At 42.8% G+C, this 12,845-nt stretch overlaps 1 protein-coding gene across 7 annotated transcripts in view; it reads right to left on the reverse strand.

The window, feature by feature from the left end:
• CC2D2A (coiled-coil and C2 domain containing 2A) overlaps nt 1-12,845 on the reverse strand; it is a 442,728-nt gene that overhangs the window by 33,069 nt on the left and 396,814 nt on the right. For all 7 annotated transcript variants that reach the window (XM_049886470.1, XM_049886471.1, XM_049886472.1 and 4 more), the window contains 5 exons: nt 9,598-9,765; nt 5,874-5,979; nt 5,568-5,677; nt 4,297-4,393; nt 3,468-3,566 (listed from right to left, as the gene is read on the reverse strand). In XM_049886470.1, coding sequence (XP_049742427.1) covers nt 3,468-3,566; nt 4,297-4,393; nt 5,568-5,677; nt 5,874-5,979; nt 9,598-9,765 — 580 coding nt within the window. The remainder of the gene's footprint in view (nt 1-3,467; nt 3,567-4,296; nt 4,394-5,567; nt 5,678-5,873; nt 5,980-9,597; nt 9,766-12,845) is intronic.

Raw genomic sequence — 12,845 nt, forward strand, 5'->3', positions numbered from 1 at the left:
GCTTCCTCATCTGTAAAAAGGAGACAGTAATAGTACCTAATCTGTAGAGTTATTATGAGTAAGGAATGAGAGAATAGATGTAAGACACTAAGAAAAATGCCTGACCTATGGTTAAGTGCTCAATAAATGTTAGCTAGCAGCCATTCCCTTTTTCTGGAATGCCCTAGCTTCCCATACCTACTTGTCAGGATTTTAATCATCTTTTAAGGCTCAGGTCAAATGCTATCTTCTTCATGAATTGTTTTGTTTTCTCCACCACCTTCACGTGTAATTTTTCTTTCATTTGTCACATTAATGTATCCTGCCAGATTTTATACTTCTGTGCATATCGTTCATACTCTTTTAGATAACTGCTTTCTGTGAACAGAATCTTTTAGCATTACTCTTCTCAGACACATAGCAGTATTTTGTATACACTGTTGTTGTGTGCCATCAAGTCAATGCCAACTCATAGTGACCCTATGTGACAGAGTAGAACAGTCCCATAGCATTTCCTAGGCCGTAATCTTTATGGGAGCAGATGGCCAGGTCTTTTCTCCTGCGTACCTACTGGTGGGTTCAAACCAAGAATGTGGGCTGGGTGGATTACAAGCCACTTCTATAAAATGTACTAGCTAATATAGAGATTCAAAAAGGCAGAACTTTTCAGTCTTGTATATTGCAAGCAAGAGTAAGTTTTTCGAAGACTGCTCAGTACTACTAACTATTCAGGGCTGGAATTTGAAAATTCATGGATTTGAACAGCACTCAATTTCATTTCAGCCTTTAGTGGCACTCATATCTCAGCAGTAAACGACACCAAAACACCAGCAACAAAAGAAAATATAGATAAATTGGATGTCATCAAAATTAAAAACCTTTGTGCCTCAAAGGACATTATCAAGAAAGTAAAAAGACAACCTACAGAATGGGAGAAAATATTTGGAAACATATAGTGGTAAGAATTTAATATCCAGAATATATGAAGAATGCCTACAACTGAACAACAAAAAGACAAACAACTCAACTTAAAAAAAAATGGGTGGAAAACTTGAATAGGCATTTCTCCAAAGAAGATATACAAATGGTCAATAAGCTTATGAAAAGATGCTTAACATCATTAACATTAAGGAAATGCAATCAAAACCATAATGAGATACCACTTTACATCCACTAGTATGGCTATTATTAAAAATAATAATAACAAGTGTTAGTGAGGCTATGAAGACATTAGAACCCTCATGCATTGCTGGTAGGAATATAAAATGGTACAGCCACTGTGGCAGACAGTTTGGTGGTTTCCCAAAAAGTTAAACATAGAATTACCATAACCCACCATATGAGCCAGCAATTACCATATGAGCCAGCAATTCTACACACACACACACACACACACACACACACACATATATATAACCAACAGAACTGAAAGCAGGAACTCAAAAAATATAATTGTACACTCATATTCATTGTCTGGAGCACTGGTGGCACAGTGGTTAAGAGTTTGGATGCTAACCAAAAGGTCAGGAGTTTGAATCCACCAGCTGCTCCTTGGAAACCCTATGAAGCAGTTCTACTCTATCCTATAGGGTCGCTTTGAGTCAGAATTGACAGCAACGGGTTTGGTTGTTTTTTTTTTAATAATGTTCATTGCAGCAGTATTCAACAATAGTCAAAATGTGGAAATGACTCAAGTGTCCATCAGTAAATGAATAGATAAAATGTGGTATATACATACAATGGAATATTAATTCAGCCATAAAGAGAAATGAAATTCTGATACATGCTACAACATGGATGAACTCTGAAAACATGCTAAGTGAAATAAATCAGATAAAAGGACAAATGCTGTATGACTCCATTTAAATGAAATGTCTAGAGTAGGCAAATGCATAGACAAAAGTAGATTACAAAAAAAACAAACCTGTTGCCATCCAGTCGATTCTGAGTCATAGTCAACCTTATAGGACAGAGCAGAACTGCCCCATAGGGTTTCCAAGGAGTGGCTGGTGGATTCGAACTGCTGACCTTTTGGTTAGCATCCGAGCTCTTAACCACTGCACCACCAGGGCTCCAAAAGTAGATTAGTGGTTACCAAAATTTGGGGAGAATGGGGAATTATTGCTTTAAGGGTACTTTCTGTTTGGGGTTTTGAAAATAGATAGTGGTAATGGGCACACAACATTGTGAATGTAATTAATGCCATTTGTAATGACGTTAATTATAGCATTCATATAAGTAGTGTCAAAAATGTAGTTATTACTATTATTATTACTGAATAAGGATCCTACTTGTTAAGTTATATAATGTTTTGTTTAGCTCTAGTGAGTGAACCAGCACCTAAGAATGGAAGCTACAGGGAAGTACAGAGTTCAGGGGAGAACTTTATGGTATGACTACTGGAAGACAGAAAGCAGGGACACTCAAGCAGAGCACTGGCATTACCAGGACAGAGTAAAGGAGATTCATTTATCAAGAAAAGGTTTGGAATAATTATCTCTGAGTACTCTTTCAAATGTGAAATTCAGCAATTCTAAATATCATAAGCATTTTGATTTTCAAGTAGGTATACTCTTTGAAATGTTTTTCATTTCAATCTATTCAAAGTGGGAAATGTAAATTCTTTTGGCAAGCTTATTGCAGCGTCACCTAGACTATCCCTTTTGCCTAGTAAGGATTGCAAGTCCATTTGATCCTTGAATTCCAACCAGTCCAAGTCTCTATCACTTGAGTTTTAAACCCAGGTAGTCTTGGTCTTGCTTGAGACTCTGTGGTCCAGGCAGTATTTGCTCCATGTGGTCATCATTGAGCAGTTCCCGGTGTAGCTGTGTGAGATTAGCTACGCTCTTGTGGTTCTTCCTGTTGCCATGGACTCAATACTGGGATGTGAAAGCAATTTCAGAATCTTTAACTGTCCCAGATTAGAGACACGAAGTCATTCATGGGTTGGTAACTCAACAGAGCCCCTTCAAGGAAACCGTGGACTCCGAAGAAGGGCGGCTTTGTTGAGCACATCTCTACTAACCATTTGTCATGTTTTAAATAACAAGAACTCATAAAAAATATCAATAGAATGCACTTGATTAAATGAGTCGTCAACTGTCTTGTCTTGTTCGAGTTACTCTCAGGCCTCTATCTACTCCACTATATTGTCATTTTGACAAGTTTCCACTTTGTTTCACCTTCACTTCAAATCAAATGTTTAAAAAAAAGTTGAATTGGAAAATGTTGTGTTATCAATATTTTTACAACAATAAAAATATTCTCAAATTGGAGTAGTCAGACATTCACTGCCACAAGGAAGATAGGTGTTTTATGTCATGGAAATATGAGTGAAGACCAACGGCTTTATATAATGTTTTGTTTGTCTTTCTAAGGCTTTTACATGTACATTCTCTCAGTGTTGAGGGTATAGTCCCACTAACAAAGAAGGAAAAATGGATAGAGGACCTCTCTATTCTCAGGGAATTCTGACTTCAGGTGCTTACCCGTGCTTGGAAATATATCGTGCTAAATGGAATTTTCACACATCCCAACCAGTGTCTCTCAATACGGGTATGGATTCCACTTCCTCTTTCACGGTCATCCTAAAGGAGGGTGGGGAGTAATAACTGTATAAGGGCTCCAGACACTCATTTCATTATTTCAGCAGCAAGGAAGCAGCAGGATTTTAGCCAAAACCATATGAACTTAGGTTAGACAGACCTAATTTCAAAAATTCTAGCTCAATCACTTAATAGCTTTTTAACTCTAGGAGAGTCACTTAACCTCTCTGAACCTCAGTTTCCTCATCAATAAATTGGAGGTTTAACAATCTACATTAGAGGGTTGTTACAGAAATAAATAAGACAATGTCTGTAAAGCACCTCATACAATCCCTAATACATAGCAGATAATGCAGTTAAAAATCAAACAGCTAGTTCTCTTCTCCCCTTTTCCTGTGTATACATCCCAGTGCCGTGGAGTCGATTCTGACACGTGGCACGTTTCAAACATTTCATGTACAAGGAAGATAGAACATGTGTTTGGGATTTTTATCATGGGTCCAAAACCAAACGAAATCCACTGCTATTAAGTTGATTCCGACTCACAGCGACCCTATAGGACAGGGTAGAACTGTCCCATAGGGTTTCCAAGGAGCAGCAGGTGATTCGAACTGCTGACCTTTTGGTTTGCAGCCAAACAGCTAACCACTGCACCACCAGGGCCCCTATATCATGGGTGCATAAAAAAAAAAAAAAATTTTTTTTTTTTTTTTTATATCATGGGTGCATAGAGGACATGAAAATGAGTAGAGATGTCTTCCTCAAAACTTACCTCTAAGACATCATATAGCACCTCATCAAAAATGTTAATGAACACGTCATCTTTCACTGACTGCAAACTGGCCGTGCTATAATCTCCATTAGGGGCTCTGTAAAATAACACAACTGGGTTACCATGAAAATGACAAAATACAAAGTATGGGCACTCAAAGACTGAAATTTGAAAAATGCCAAAATATGAGCATAGATGTGAGGATTAAAATCAGTGCTTTCATTTCAAGAATTTAATTTAATGCCTAAGACTCAAATGGAAAGTGCACTGACTGGAGGCCCCATGAAGGCAGACAAACCCTCTGTCTGCTGGCATGTCCTGGTAGCTCTCATATCCCCTCTTGGTAAGCTTTGCAAGGAGCCAGCTTGCCAGGACGGAGCTGGCTTGGTGGACAGGCTACAGGGTCTCCAGCTGACCCTGGTGTTGGAATATGGACTTCCCTGACAACTGGGCTCCGGAAGGTGCTTCTCCAGCAAGACCCATTTCCCAGTTAGAAACCTCCTGTTGTTATATGGCTGGTCAAATGGTCTCTGTCTTCCACCCCCTTCCCCATATGTAAATAAACAAATACAGGGGTGCAGTTCCTCTCCTGTCATACAACCGACTCTGTGCCGGCCATGACTGGCCCAACAACGCCGCCCACGGCATGGCTGCAGGCTGGCTACTGCATCTGTTTCTGTGAACATTTGCACCGTGTGTTATAACGGTATCACCTCCCTCTTCTGCCTTACCTAGTTCTAATTCTTGCTTTGTCTCTAATTTGCTATGTGGCATTGAGCAAGTCACCATCCCTCTTTGGGTTTTAGTTTCCTGTCTGTAAAAATAGAGGGTTGGACTAGATAATTTCCAGTGTCTCTTCAAGTTCTGAAATAAGAAAAGTCTTTTAAATATATAAGGAGTCCCTGAGTGGCACAAACAGTTAATGCACTCGGCTGCTAACTGAAAAGTTGGCAGTTCGAGTCCACCCAGATGTGCCTTGGAAGAAAGTCCTGGCTTACTGTAAGCCAGAGCATACCATGCTTACTGGTTAATCTGCCCTGGTCCCAACAATGAACCTGAGTTTTAAAGTTTGGACATTTTCCCATTTTTCTTCTTGAATGCGGCCAACCGTGGTACAAGAGGAAAATGGGGCTTGGCGTCAGGACACCTGTTCCTTGTGCCAGGTCACTAGCTATAAAGCCTTTCACCTTTGCTGCTTCTCTCTGAGCCTCTGTGTCTGTCACATTTCTCCAGAACAGCCTATAGCTCTTTAAAGACGGAAATATGCCTACCTAAATGGAAGTTCAAGTTCTTCATTCCAGCTGGGGTTAGGTCCTTCAGCCGTCGTCGTGTGGCAAATAGTTCGTTGAAAAGAAACTTCTACAAAAGGACGCACTAAAACCTTAAAATCAAGAGCTGATCGTAAGAGCCCGTAACAATTAGTTGAATAGTTATGCTCTTAGCAGGTAGAATATGTTTACTAAATAGCATATTTCCAAGGAAAAAGAAGCAGAAAACAGACTGTGAAGTTTATAGGCAATTCTTAAAAGCAAAAGGGGTAAGATTCAAAGCTGAAATTCAGCATTTGGGTATTTCACCTGGCTCAAGGGGTAGTCCGCTCCGTGGGCTGGGCTGTGGGTGGTTGGGGAAGCGGCATGCTTTTCACTGACAGTCCTTGAAGACCTCGATGGCTGCTGGAATTTGCTAGGAGGAAAGTGAAAGAAAATAAATGACAGGGAAAGTCCAGTTATTTACTATGAAGATGGTTTCCCTCAAGGATACACGGTCTCCAGTGGCTGTGATGATAGACATTCTCCCTACACTTGTTGACGCAGAAGGCTTTTAGGATGGTCCTCTCTAGCTAGCTAGTGATTACTAAGGCCTCCCCAACATCTATCCCCAGCCCTGCTTGTTTGGCTGAGAACAGAGGAGGACATTCCCTTCTCTAGCTTCCTTTTCTGGGGGCTCCCTGAGTAGGAACCCATCTTTCCCACCATAAATGAGAGCCCAGCCCTCTCAAGTAGCAGAATCCTCTGCTTCCGGACCAGCCTACCCTGTCTCCACCCAGCTCGAGTCCTCTCCCACTGTATTTTTTGAACATTTTATTGTTGTTTAGGTAAATTTCACAGAGCAAATTACTTTCTCATTCAACAATTTATACACAGCTTGTTCTGTGACCTTGGTTGCAAATGCTGAATGGCCAACACTGTCCCCCCTTCCTCCCTGGGCTCCCTGTGTCCATTCACCCAGCTTTCCTTTCCCTACTGTCCTTCTGAACTTAGCTTTTGGGTAAATGCTGCCCTTTAGGTCTCGTATGGTTGATTGTTCCTCACCAGTATTATTGTTCCTTTTATAGGCCTGTCTGTTATATGGCTATACTGTGATCTCTAGGACTGATTTCAGTTCCAAGCTTGAAGAGTGTCTAACGGTCATTGCCTTGGGGGCTCTACCAGTCTCTATCAGACCAGTAAGTCTGGTCTTATTTATGAGTTTGAATTTTGTTCTACATTTCTCTCCCACTCTGTCCATGACCTATTATTGTGGCCCCAGTCTGAAGTCAGTAGTGGTAGCTGGGCACCATCTAATTCTTCTAGTCTCAGGCTAGTGGAGGCCATAGTTTATGTGGCCCATTAGTCCTTTGGACTAATCGTTTCCTTAAGTCTTTGGTTTTCTTCATTCTTCTTTGCAATGGATGGAAAGAGACCACTCCCATTGTATTTTCTTTGAGCCTGAACTCTCTGGAGACACTGAGCTCCATATCCTAAGCAAGGGATTTCCCTCTGTGCCCGGCAAGCTTGCTGGGAAAGGGAGGTTCAGGGATTCCTAGCTGGGTGTTGAGTTCAGTGGGTTTTCACTCTTCTCCCTTCTGAGCTGCTATTCTTTCTTTCTTTCTTATACAGTTATGGTGAAAATTACATAACAAAACATATGCCAGCTCAACAATTTCTACATGTGTAATTCAATACCATTGATTACATTCTTCAAGTTGTGCAACCATTTTCGTTATCCTTTCCAAATCATTCCACACCATTAGAATAAAGTCGGTGTCCACTAAACCCAAAACTCAACTCATTGCTGTCAAGTCAATTACAACTCGTAATGACTCCATAGGACAGAGTAGAACTGGCCCGTATGGTTTCTAAGGAGCAGCTGATAGATTCGAACTGTGGCTCTTTTGGTTAGCAGCCAAGCTCTTAACCTTTGCACCACCATGGCTCCATCAATATCCCCTAATGAGCTGTTATTCTTAAAGACACAAATGAAGGTCATCTCCAGAGCCTCTTCCAGACACCTTCTCCCCTCATCCGAACACTTGCATATTGGTACTGAATGTTATGGTTAGCCAAGTATTTTACATTCATTACTGGACAAAGTACAAGGTGTCCTTTTCTACCAGACTGTCTCACCCTTTTACGGCTAAGCATTTTAGGCAGGCTATGAGACAATATAAGTGGGGCATTTAACATAACAGTTTTCAGAGAAAACCCCTTTTTCTTTGGAAAACCATCAATTACATTATTATACAAATATTTGTTAAGTACCTACTTTATTTTAAGCCTTGTGTGACAACCTGAAGCTGCAAAGATGAATCAGACAACACTTCTGCTCAGACTAGACTGGAAGGCTGATGGGTAAACAAATAGTAGCAATACAGTGGGAGACACGTTAGAGTAGAGGGATGAGATGGACTAGCGGAGTGTAGAAAGGGCGGTTGTAAATCTTATTTGGTAGGATGCAGGTTTGGAGGGTGCAGATTTGGGCAGACTTAATGGAAGAGCTCAGATGAGTCTACATTAATACGTGTAAAACATAGAATCAACTATGCTTCCTTGTAATTGTGGCCCAAACCGATAAGCACTGGACTGCTAGCTGAAATGCTGGTGGTTCGAATCCACTCAGAGGTGCCTCAAAAGAAAGGCCTGGTGACCTGCTTCTGAAAGGTCACAGCCTTGCAAACCCTAATGGAGCAGTTCTACTCTGCACACATGGGGTTGCTGTCAGTCAGAACTGTCTTGACGGCAATTGACAACAATAATTATTTGAGTAAAGAGGTTTAATGCTTAAATATATTCTATAGAGACCAAAAGTAAAGAAACACCTACATATTCTTTTAGAAAACAGCTTTTCACCCCACAGTTGAGCCCTGATACAATCAGAGTGAAAGCAATGCCATGCAGAGATCCAAAGGCTTAAACGGACATTCACAAACAGAAAAGCACTGGGGAATAGATGGTGATGACCAGATTTTTGTAATGGGTGAAAGAATTGGTCAGTAAAGAAAAATAGGGCAAAATAATAGGGTGAGAAGAGGGAGAAATAAGTTAAAGGGGAAGAACCTAGGGAGGTGAGAAGACGCCAAAGGCTACAGCATGCTCTTCTGTGACATCAGACAGCACTGAAAGACCTTGGGCAAGTCACTTACACTCTCTTTACTTCTGTTTTTCCCTTTGTAATATGGAGATAGTAATGGCAGTGAAAGATAAATGAAATAACAGATGTGAAAGTGCTTAGCATAGTGCATGGAATATGTGAACGTGCAATAAATGATTGTTTCCCCCATTACACTGGCAAAGACGACAGCAAAAGGAGTTTCATTTCTTGGTCCTTCCATCTGTGTTCTCTGAGGGAATTAGAAGCTCAGATCTGTCTTAGCTGAGGTCAAGGGTCCCCCATTGTCCCCAGTATAGTGAACTATGGTAGTCATAACTCATTTTTCTGAACAGATGAAAGGGAAGCCACATTTTTATGCTCATAGTACATACGTTTCAGAAGCTAGGACTAACACCTCATAACCACTTCTCTGGGAACAGGTCCCTACCTTCAGGGCTGGTCCTTGTGACCCTGTCTCTCTGGTCACAGGTGATTACATCACAGATAAACACCTAATGACCAAAGTTAGGGCCTTCAGATTTCTCCTGAGAAGATGACGCTTGGCTGGTGGGACCCTGGCTGGACATACCACTTGGGTCACGTGAGGAAAACTGAAGCAAACCCAGAGAGGGGAGCAAATGAGAGAAACAGTGTGACCTCAGACAAGTCATCTTAACTCCTGCAGTCTCTCATAAAGTTCAGCTGTAGTTCTTGTCCTTGGGTTTTATGAGACAGTCTCAATAAATCCTCCCTTTAGCCTTAATTTGATTGAGTTGGTTCTGTGTCTTGCAACCAATGGGGCCTTGACCATGACTGACCTTCAGCAAGAACCTCCTGCCCCTCAGAATGACATAACTATGTTAACAACAAAGAGTGAACATGCTACAAAGAATAATGGACTTGGTGAGGGTCCTGCACACTGCCTCCCGGGGCTGCTCAGAGGGTGCTCACCTTGCTGTTGGCTTCCTCACGGGGATATCATAGGCCCGGATGATGTTCACCAGCAGCTTTATGTCTCCATCAGACAGGTTTTGGGCTGTCACCTTCTTCCGTCCTTTTCTCCTTGGCCTCAATGGTCGCTTTTGTTCTGCCAGCTTGAAAAGGCTTAGGCCCAAAACGCTAATGATTACAGAACAGGGTTTAGACTCGAAGGAAAAGAAAGGCCTGAAGATCTGTGAAATGACTTCCCAAACTCTACCCCCAGGTCACGCTCAGGCCCCTAAAACGCTCTTTGTCCTTTTAAGGAGGGTGGAAATAATCTAGAAATTCTCCCGAGATTGGGGAAAGCCCATTGCATGGATCATTGCAGTTTATTTGAACTGTTACTTTATCGGGGAAGAAAAGCCACCTTCCGGCCCCTTCCTGCACTTGCTGCCTCGCTGTCTGCCTTATTCATCTGCTGGTCCCTGAAACGCGCCACGTGCTCTCTCCCACCCTTGGACTTTTTTCGTGTCAGTCCCTGAAACAAGGAATGCTTCCCATCACCTTCCTCCTTATCTGCTCAGTTAGTTGTAGTTTACCCATCCTTCAGGGCCACTATCTCCCCCTCTTCCCCAAAGCCTAGCCACATCAGCTGGGAGGAGTGCCCCCCATTCTGAGTCCCTCCAACACTTATTTAGTGTGTTGCATTCACATGAGAGCTCCTTGGGCAGCTCCTGGGATATGCCTCCTTCTCTCTGGAGTCAGACAAAACCGGGTGTGACTCCTGGCTCCGCTCTTTGACACTGGGCAAATTATTTCACCTCACCTCTCTGTTTCATTACCTGTAAAATGGGGACCCTAATACCTACATCATGGTATGCCCTCATGCGGTTGTGGAGGATTAAATGGGGAGGTGCGTGCAAAGCGCCCTGGCACTGGCCTAACACTCAGTAGATGCCCTAGAGTGGCAGCTATTATTAGGATGATGACAACGATTATGATGCTGACGATTATGCTGGAGGAAGAGGAGGAGATAGGGCAGGGCAGGGGGGAGGAGGAGCAGGAGGGACCTTCTCTCAGTCTCTCTACTTTCACTGAGCTGACATTCAATAGACACTTCCTGGAAGATGAAAGAGACAGTCAGTTCATCACGGGCGAAAGGCCCATGGAGCAAATAATTCAATTCTGACCCAGAGACTAAACAGAGACACAGAAGTGACGTATCTGGAAGACGACATTAATGCCTGTGCCACAGGGCCACAGAACACAACCAGCTGTGCAGAGCTGGCCTCGGGCTGCGACACCAGCCATTCACCCAGAAGAAGGAGCTGCACCTGCCTCCCTGCTGAGGCTCGGCACTGGCTGAGCGGCCCCTTTGACTGCGCCGCTCTCCCACGGAGCGCAATTAGCTGAGGGGATGATGGTCCTGCACCTTCTGCCTCAGCGGCCCTGATGGCTCCCTTGAGGAATCCCCAGGGCTTTCCAGAGCGGTGATCCCATTCGTTCTCCAGGGTCTTCTGTTCCACAAAGCACAAGAGTCGCTACCATTTACAAGCACCTTCTGTGTGCCAAGCAGCGTGCTAGGTGTTTTCCATATGTTTATAATCCATATAAATATAATATTAACACCAGTTTTCACATGAAGAAACTGGAGGCTCTGAAGGGTGACATGATTTGCTGGAGGCTCCTAACAGTAGGAAGGGGAGCTGGGGTTCAAATTCAGTCACTCTAACTTCAAAGCCCATGTTCCATAATCACTCTGCCAGGCTACCTACCCTAACCCAGACTTGGGAATCTCAGAGGGACACCTTTGCCAGAGGTGGTAGCGTGACAAATCCCTTCCCTTTATCAATACTTCCTCCCTCACCCTGGATGGCTCCTCCCATGAGACTTGGCCACCCACCCCGCCATGGCAGTCTGCATGGGAGCATCACATTGGCTGGGACCCTTTGAATACAGAGACATCGTAGTTTTAAGCCAAGAACAAAAACAAAATTAAAAGAAGAAAGAACATACCCTGAGCCTTCAGAACTTAATGCAGAAAGTAAAGCAGGGGGGAAAAAAAAGAAAAGGAAAAACAGCATGAAAACTCATCATCTATTCTAAATGTAATTTTCATGACTTGAAAATAACATTCAATAATTGAACTCTGGCCCTGGAATAAAGAGGAGGGTTTGCAGGAATTTACGTGGGTGCAGCCTAACTTCGGTGCGTGGGTAGAGGCAAAGCCAGAGAAAGGGGCTGCTACGGATAAGCAGTTGTTTGCCTCCCTCCCAACTTGACAGTGTTTCAAGGGAGAGGAAATACATACGTGGGAAATAATCTTTCTAGGAGACCACAAGATTTAATCACAGAAAAGGTCATGAAGTTAATGGACAGCACCAAAAAAGCCCCAAACCAAACTCGTTGCTATGGAATCGACTCTTACTCATGGCGACCCTGAGTGTTAGAGAATAGAACTGCTCCATAGGGTTTTCTTTTTTTTTTTTTGGAAGAAGGGCACCAGGCCTTTCTTCCATAGCTCTGGGTGGGTTCTAATGGCCAACCTTTATGTTAATGTTTATATTAATAGCGCTGTTTTTGCCACCCAGGGACCTTATGGACAGCGTGAGACTACCGATTTAGGAAATGGCCTTTCATTTTTTATGCATCCACCCCTGGTTGACACAATTTAAGGATTATTCTAATAAATAGAGAGTCAATCAAGCAAATACAGTCAATTCTCTACTTCTATGTAAATATCCAGTTCCCTTCACCAAACACACACACACTAGTTCTCTTCTCCCCAGCTATGGTGCTGGGGCCAGGCCTCCTCCTCCAACCCCAGAATCTCAGTGAGCTAGCTCATCAGCCACCTCCACTGCCATGTGATGGGACAGCAAGGGAATGTCTGGCACTGGGACTTTATGAAAGGAGGAAGGGGTATGTGCAAGGGGAAATGCTGCCGAATTTATACTGGGAAACAGCTTGATTGGAATGAGAAAATGGCAGAGGCCAGTGATGTTTATTTGGAAGCAGTGACAGGCGAAATGAGTTCTTCTGCAATGTGATGGGATCAGATCTAGGATGAGTTGTTCTAATAGAAATCACTCAACTAATGTACCTGTGAGATGTTAACCAGGTTTTTACCAGGTCACCAGAATTATTCTGGGCCCAAATGCATACCATACAATTAGAAAAATCTTATATAGCATCTTTCCTATGCTGTTGCATGCCATCAAGCCAATTGTGATTCATAAGGACTCTATAAGGCAGGGTACAACTGCCCCATAGGGCTT

This window comes from Elephas maximus, chromosome 5 (assembly GCF_024166365.1).
Source record: "Elephas maximus indicus isolate mEleMax1 chromosome 5, mEleMax1 primary haplotype, whole genome shotgun sequence".
Classification (NCBI taxonomy): Eukaryota; Metazoa; Chordata; class Mammalia; order Proboscidea; family Elephantidae; genus Elephas; species Elephas maximus.